Source organism: Saccopteryx leptura, chromosome 2 (genome assembly GCF_036850995.1).
Source record: "Saccopteryx leptura isolate mSacLep1 chromosome 2, mSacLep1_pri_phased_curated, whole genome shotgun sequence".
Classification (NCBI taxonomy): Eukaryota; Metazoa; Chordata; class Mammalia; order Chiroptera; family Emballonuridae; genus Saccopteryx; species Saccopteryx leptura.
This window is the reverse complement of record NC_089504.1, coordinates 120,272,296-120,280,982: the sequence shown is the minus strand read 5'-3', so window position 1 is coordinate 120,280,982 and position 8,687 is coordinate 120,272,296. Positions and strand designations below refer to the sequence as shown.

The 8,687-nt window shown below is 35.7% G+C and overlaps 1 protein-coding gene across 1 annotated transcript; it reads right to left on the bottom strand.

Moving 5' to 3' along the window:
- Nucleotides 1-581: 581 nt before the first annotated feature.
- Nucleotides 582-7,799, bottom strand: LUM (lumican). The gene is made up of 3 exons (XM_066368651.1): nucleotides 7,612-7,799; nucleotides 4,283-5,168; nucleotides 582-1,156 (listed from the first exon to the last, which is right to left on the bottom strand). The coding sequence occupies exons 2-3, from the start codon at nucleotides 5,160-5,162 to the stop codon at nucleotides 1,002-1,004; spliced, it is 1,035 nt and encodes a 344-aa protein (XP_066224748.1). The 5' UTR covers nucleotides 5,163-5,168; nucleotides 7,612-7,799; the 3' UTR covers nucleotides 582-1,001.
- Between the last annotated feature and the right edge of the window lie 888 nt (nucleotides 7,800-8,687).

The following is an 8,687-nucleotide window of genomic DNA, read 5'->3' as shown; positions in this document are numbered from 1 at the left end:
ACACTAAAATAATGATAAGAAGTATAGTATGGAAAATACATAAAGCAGTAACATAATTATCAAGTATTATATACCATACATAACTGTGTGTTCTGTACTTTTATATGATTGGCATTGAGGTAGGTTTGTTTACACCAGCATCACCACAAACGCAGGAATAATGTATTGTGCTATGATGTTATGATGGCTATGACATCACTAGGCAATAGAAAATTTTCATTTCCATTATAATCTCATGAGACCACCACTGTATACACAATCCATCATTCAATGAAATACTATGTGGCACATGACTGTATTTTATATATGAGAGATATAAATTTTATAAGTCAAACACAGTGATATCATTTGCTATGTTTTATTTTGCTATTAGCTTGTTCAACATAACATGCAAATAATAAAAAAAAGAAACATACACATGACTTAAAGTAAAAAATAATTCCAGAAAAGTTTCTCTAGGTAACAATATAAATTCTTAATATTACAAATTCTGCTTTAAATGTATGTGGCTTCATTAATTTTGTTTAGTATTTTGAAAAATCATTGGTGCCAACATTTATCATCCATTTTTCAGCTAAACAGATTTGACATACTATGTTAATTTGATTCAATAGAGTAGACATCCCTATATATGTAATTCTTGTATTTGGGCATATTAAGTTAAGATTTAGATATTATAAAACTCGGCTGACTTGCATGCAACCAGTAAAAGGTTTTGCACGTTTGACAGTAGAGATGTAAAAAACACTAAATTTACAAATAAATCATTAAGTTTGTTGTATGTGTGTGTATGTCTGTGCTTGTGATGAAATAGGCCTGCTTTTCATCTCTTCTTTTTAAAAAATAGTAAAATGTTTACAAAACATTTTCTCTCAAAATGTAAAATTCATGGAAGTAATAAAAAACAACCACAAAATGAACATTATGGAAACCATCACAAAAAAATGTAACCATAAAATGTGCTCCAGGATGCACCTCAATATTATTGAAATGAGTAGATATTAATTAACAGTGATTTCATTTGCTACACGCAGGCATTCATACATATCAGGTGGCAGATTGGTGTGGGTGATACGGTTGCCATCTAGACGCAAATGCTTAATCTTGGAGTAGGATAGTGGTCCCAGGATTTTACAGAAGCTCTTTACATCAAACTCTGGAAATTAGAGAATAAAAACCATTAATCATCTTTTTCGTTTTTATTAGACAGGGTTAAAACAATCTTTAAAAATTCTCAAGTTCATAATAATATCAAATAGGATTTCTTCTCATTTGAAAAAACAAAGTTATTTTCTTGGTGTATCTTTGAATTTGGACTTACTAAAGAAATATGCCAGACTCTAAACAATACAATATTTAGTAACATAACAATAGTGGACCAGAATATTCAATGGAACTTTTCAAAGAACAATATTTCTTATAAGTTTTTCATTTAGAAAGATCTGATTTTAGAAAGACATTTAATGTGTATCATGTCAGCTAAGAACTTTTTGAAATATTCAGCCTGAATAAGTGAGAGGGGTTTACTAGATGACCTCTAAAGAGTTTCCAAATAAGCACACACCATGACAGATTCAAAACTCCAAGGCTAAACCCAGTCATGGAATGTCCACTATCTGAGCCACATCATTTTCTGTGGTCAGAAAGTTGGCACAAGAGAAAAACTGGTTTAATTCTAGTGGAAAATAAGATTGTGACTAGACTTCATGGGTTCAGATGTTTACATCGAAGTGTCTATGTTTACTCAAGTATATTTCAGAATAACCTCACTTGGTCCTTTATCTTGTTATTTTCGTTTATTCTCAAATTCTAGTTAACAATGACTTTAGTGGAAGCCCAACTACACTCTGCTCTTTACGTCTAGGATGCTGTCCTACATAACACACTAGTCAAATTCCAGGGATCTTTGCTCTGGTACCTCCCACAGAGAAAGAATAAAACAACGGAAAAAACAAAGGCTTAGGCCTGTATTTGTCCTCTGCCTTTGCCATTTACCAGCGGGGTATCTTTGGATTGTTTATTTGATCTTTTTGTTAGATATATGTCACACTGTGTTACATGAAAATTAAATTCATTAAGGTATGTAAAACACTTCATAGAGTGTTAGCACATAATACATGCTAAATAATTATTGATATCCTTTAAAAATTTTTTCTAAATTATGTCACATTAGGAAGAGCTGTGATTAAGCAAGTGCTTTAGACATATAAGTTTGAAATATGAGAAATAGTTTTTGGCTACAGATTTCCTAATGCAGAGAAATATTTAAGAAAATGCAGACAATTGGTACACATAATTATTATGTGGCAAAATACTTTAAAATGAAGACACACATGCAAAGACAAATGACAAAAATATCTGACATGTATATTCATAATTGTCCAGGAAAAGGAAGGAAGAAAGGTAACTACTCATTTCCAAATGGTTATAAGTGCTGGGCACTGTGGTTTCAATCTCACTTTGGTACTGAGTGGCTGTCAGCATTCAATCTCATAGCCTACTTTTCCCATCTCCCACATCAGCTCTTCCTTCTTTCACTCATGTAATGAGGACTGGTCTTTATCTCCCCAAATTCTCCTGCATTCATGTCTCTTCCCTCTTTGACCTCAGAGAACGAGGTGGTTCTGCCTTTGCTAGTCTCCACCCACCATGTATAACAGAGTTTCTTCAGCCCTCAAACATCTTCAATCCCTAGCATTTTGGCCAGTCTAAGCTTCCTTCCTCCTAACCACAAATATTTATAATGTGGGACCATATATTACCACACAGTGAGTTTTCTACTAGAAAAAACTTTTAGGGTCCAGCTCTGATAGTTTGACTGTATATTCTATGACAAGCAAATATTCTAGGTAAGAAAGATCATGTGGCATTTCAGAGTTGGCAATCATGGTCTCCTTCATGAAACACCCTAACCTTCCTAGGAGTTACAGAAAACTGTAAAACTGTTGCAGAATTACAAAGTGTTATATTAACAAGGCACACTGTAATTTCTCTAATAGGAATGTTAATATTCTTAACCAGCATGACAAGACAACCAACTTCCATGGTGTAAAGATGCTCCATTTCAAGAGATTATTTTGAAGATATAATTGTTTTATGTGTGAATCAGTGTTTCCCACCTGAATTTTCATTTAGAAAGCATATCCAAGAATCATAGGTTTCTCTTGTGCCAGGCTCTGTTAAAGAGTAAGGTGGGGAATGTTAAATGCCAATTTCCCGCCTGTTTCTGTATCTGTATTATTTAAACTGAAAAATGTCCCAGAAGACAAAAAGCGCACATAAATAGTCAAAGTGGATCAGATCAAACTCCTACCCAGAAGATAAATGAAAAATAAAATATGGCAGCCAGATGCCCTGGCCAGTTGGCTCAGTGGTAGAGCATCAGCCTGGTATGTAGATGTCCCAGGTTTGATTCCTGGTCAGGGCACATAGGAGAAGTGCCCATCTGCTTCTCCACCCCTCCCTCTCTTGCTTCCCTTTCTCTCTCTCCTCCGCTCCTGCAGCCACGATTAGAGTGAGTTGGCCCAGTCCTGGTTGAAGCACATGAGGGAGTCTGTCTCTGTCTCCTGTCTTTTCACTAAAAAAGTAAAATAAAAACAAACACAAAAAACTATAGCAGTAAGAGAAAGGAAGGAGAAACTGTGGAAAAATCAAATGGGGTAGAGGGTTATGTATAAGAAGGAGCTCTGTAATACTATTTTTAAAAACCCTTATCATATTCCTTCTCTCCTTAATCTTCCTCACAGTCTTCATACACCCTCTGGGAAGCCACACACAACCTGGATAATGGAAACAGAGGGTGGTCAGGATAGCCAAGTGCTCTGTTGAGCCCCAAGGGACGATGTTCCAAGGATAAGCAGGAAGGAGGCTGGAAAACCTCTGCTAGCCATGCCTCTTCTGCACTTGTTTGTTCCTCCCTCAGCTAGATCTTGCCAAGAAATAAATGTGGGACACAAATCTAAGTCACAAAGAAAACAAATAATAGATATATATCAAGCATTAACACATTAGTATTAATTAGCCTAGAATACTAAATTTGAAGAAATTAGTGATTAAATTCTATGATCCTAATGGTTTCTTATCTGGACACTCCAAAGAAAGGACAGATATTGGATAAATAACTGAGCTAGAATTCTTCTGTATTTGAATTAGAGGGATGTTTTATTGGTATTTTCATTAAATATTTTTAATGAAACCAGATGCAATGTTTCTGTTGCATCACTTTAGGCACTTAAAAACTTGTGAATACATCAATCAAACATAGGCAAGGCTTTCTACTTACTTTCAAGTTCGTTGACTTCCAGGTAATAGTTTTCAAGATTTTCATTGACAGTCGGTATGCTTTTAAGCTTATTATAGGACAGATCCAGCTCAAGCAAGGATGATACGTTGAAAGAATTTCCAGGTATCCCACTATCGGCCAGTTCGTTATGAGACAAACGCAGATATTGTAGTCCCTTAAAACGCTTGAAATACTCATCTGGAATGTTGCTGATCTTGTTGTTGTCCAAGTAGAGGGTTAGAAGAGAGACTGGGAGACCAGGAGGCAGTTTGGTCAACTGATTGAAGCTCAAGTCAAGGTACTCAAGTGACTTAAGACCTTTAAAAGCAGCTGAAACACCCTCGTCTTTCAGTTGATTCTGTTGAAGATGGATGAAGGTCAGGTTTACCAGTCCCTCAAAGGAGCCGAGCTTGGAGATCTTGTTATGAGTCAGCTGCAGGTCCTCCAGAGACTTGGGCAGGGGGCTCACCGATTCTGTCAGGTTATTGTAATTTATGTGCAGCTTCTTCAGCTGTTTCAGTTTAGAGAAGATTCTTCCTTTTATCTTGGAACTTTCTAGAAGGTTGTGATCTAGAATGAGCCACTCTAAGTCGGTTACGTTTTCAAAGGCTTTTTCGTCAATGTGGTCAATCTGGTTATTCCGTAGGTAAAGGTACTTGATTCCGGAAGGCACCATGGGCACGCTTTTCAGCTTCAGCTCATCGCAGTACATGGCCGTGGGGTAGCTTTCGGGGCAGTTACATTCCGGTGCACAGTTCGGGGAAGACCGCCCGTAAATCGACAGCGGGAAGTCATAATCCTCGTAGTAATGGCTGCTGGCACAGACGATGAGTGTCAGGAGGAGGGTGAACGCACCCAGATTCATTTTTGGCATGCGCATTGACCCCTAAATAAAGTGGAAATATATTATAATCTCGTATACTTTCAAGAAAAAGATATTTGATTTGCAATGTTAAATGCATTAGACAATGTGTATTTTATCATTTTGTAGCGTTTTCCAGTGCATCTAAGGAGCTATTTTTAATTTTTATGTAAGTATGAGGAAAAGGATGTATGTTAACAACTTGTGAGGTGGTGAACAGTTTCAGGTTAGATTGCTTACACACGCGCCCCCTTCTGGGTGAGCTGGGCCTAACTGTTCCAGCCAATCTCTCCAGGTTCCTTCCTTAATTAAATGCTTTCTTGCAGGAGGTGTCTGGGTGGTGCCTGTTGACCACCATGGTACAGTCCTGCTTCAGAACACCCATCAAAACCACAAAAAATGAAAATGAGAAGACAATTGCAACCTGTACCATCTACCCTATCATTCAACATCATTAAAATGTCTCATTAAGAAGACCCACACTGAGAACATGAGCTGTCTGTGGTTTTGCTTAAAGGAAAGCTGCTCTTAACCGTGTGTGGCCGGAGGGAGAGGGCGAAGAGGAGAGAAAAGGGAGGGGGCAGTACATTCCTTTAGAAATGTCTGGTTATTGTTGTTGGTTCTCAGGAAAGGAAACGGAATTCTTGGTGGGGTGTATAGCTATTTAACTTTTGTTTAGCATTCCATACTGTTAAGCACATTGCAAAACTCTGTTCTAAAACTAATATTTAGTATATAAATACTAGTAAACATTTTTAGTAAAACTGATATTTATTAATCAGGGAAATGTCATAAATTCTAAACATTTATAAATCTACAAAGAGATCCAGTTGCTAGAAAGAGATATTCTTTTTCAAGTTTTGAATTAAAGTTTCCCTTTCTGTCAATAATTCACAAGTTCTCTACCTTCTTCAAGCCAAAATATCAGAAAGCATGGTTCACTTATTCAGATTTTAATGCTCTTACAGAATGGAAGTGGGAGAGACTGGTCATTGAGGAAAGTCTGTATTTAACAATGACATGAAAAGCCACGCAAGTAAGGATAAAACTGAAAATATAAATTAAAAAGAGTTTATAGCAATGGTCTTCTAGTATGAACATGTTTCTAAGTTGAAGCTCAATAAAGTATATTTTAATTGTTTGGGGAACACAGGGTCAAAAATTTAGGTAACGGGCACTAGAATATAAGAGCTGGTCTTTTTAGAGTGAAGAGCTATGGCTGAGGAGAATATGGTAACTCTGAGAGGGAAATCCTTAATGTGAAGCAGGGTCCACATCCCAACAGATACCATAAAGCATATATCATCCTGTGAGAAGAATGCAGAAGCTTCTGGATCCAGGGACTTTGAGATAAGTAGGATGTTTAGTATCAGAAAGTTTAAACTTCTTTGCTTGAATTTGAAATTATAAGGCACTTTATTTTGCAGATGTAACTCTAAAAAAGGTATTAGAAACACTCTGATGGCTAACACAATGTAATTTATAACCAGATTATTAGTAAATTATTCTGTAAGATAATGATAGAGTCATTTAATTTAGTTGCCAGGACTTGGCCATGAGAACAATAAATATTGCTAATGTATTTATAAGACTTTTTGTAAGCTACAGTATGTTAATATTGTAAATATTCATCCTTTTTATTTATAAGCTTTCAATTTATTTTAACTAAGTATACACTGAAATAGACATGGTAACTGTAATGTATTGACTAGTAATGAAAAAAATGTTTTTACATTTTTTGGCAGAGGAAAAACAGGGGCTCAGAATTCAAACAGAGTTTGTCACCGGATAAGAACTCCACTATGAAGCAAAAGGGCACTTTATTTAGTCCCCTCCTCCCCTCTCCAGGTTTTGCAAATACCTGTGGTTATGGAGGAAATGCTTTAAAAAAATAAATTATGCTACCTAGAATTTCTTCAAAACATATCCATTAAAACATATATCTAAAAAGAAATCTTTAAAATTAACAAAATTTAAATAAGTAACCCATAAGAGGGTATAAGTTCTTTAGTTTACATTTTATAACAACATAAAATACTATGGCAAATTGTAACTAACTCTAGCAATATATATGTGGCAAAATAACTTTAACACTGGTTGAAGTGGCTTTTCTTTGCTGCAAAATAAGTTCTAACATTACTAACCTATATAATCATTAACATAAAATATCAAATATTTTAATTGCCATACATTTTCACTGTCTAGTTCAAATATTTTTCCATTCCAACACTGAAACATTTTATAATCTCCTTTGACTAGCAACACAGCATATACTGTATAAAACTTATTTCAAATCCATAAACCATGGAAAACATTAAGAAAAGTGTGAAAGTAAATACTCAAAACTATGGATTTGCTGCTGAATAGCAATTGGCAAAGTTGTTCTGGATTTTTTTCTGTTCCTGTTACAATAAACACTGTCCCAAATAGTCAGCGTCCCCAGTGCTATAGTTAAAACAGTGCTTACCTTGCTGTCTTGACTCTGCTTTTGTTAATTCTTAAAGCAGATGCACCATGGACAAGAATCCACTAATATATGCTGTGAACTCTGTCAGGACGGAACTGGCTGCCAGATTCTCAGTGATACAAGAGCTGGAGGGGGGAAAACCCAGCCCAGTCACGCCAGTCTCTGCATGGAGTTATGTCATCATTATGGGGATCTTGTGGTGTGGCATGTGAACACTGCTCTCTAACGAAGTGCAGGTGGACATCGTGAGCAAGGACAGCCCAGTATGTTCCCTATGGAATGGGAGAGCGGATACGTGCAATACCACAGCTTTTCACCAAAAATTGCATCCTGCTGGAAGGGAGGCATCTGGAGTGAGAACACTTCTCTTAAAAAGCTCTTCACTACTGCAGCTGTGACAAAAATTAAATGTGATTCTGTCCGCCAACTATCATGTTCATAAAGCATAAACAGAATAAATAATTTCAGGAAAATGCAAATTAGCAGACTCAGAGAAATTGAGTCCTTTTGTCTATTACTCTTGAAATCCATATTAATTTATTAGGACTAACAATTTTTGGTCAGGAGGGTAACTTACATTAGTTTTTGAAATATGAAAAGTACTTCATTTACATTCTAATACAAACGATAAATATCAACCTTCCCAGCTAACTTCAAATGTTAAGGAGACACATTTTATGCTTTTCAGGTCTGGAACCAATCAGCAATGTCCTGCCTGTTTCTTATTTCATGGACTTAATTTAGGAGTTCATCCAAAACCTTACTTAGGGATAGTATCCTATAACTCAATGCCAAAAAACATAAAAGAGCATAAAAAATGTATGCTAAAAATATCACAAAGCAATAATCGTTCACTCTGTCATTGCATGCTAAGAATATACTTTTTTCAAAACTAAGAATTATACAACATTGTAATCTCCCAAAGTCCTGGTTAGATATAACTTTTATTGTCAGTTTCTTATGCCTGTTTCTAGCAAATGAGAGATCTACTCATTTGCTTGTCTATTTCATTTTGTGATTGTATCAGCTGTATTTATATAATTTTTTCTCCATAATTTTTATTTACTTAAGTTTAT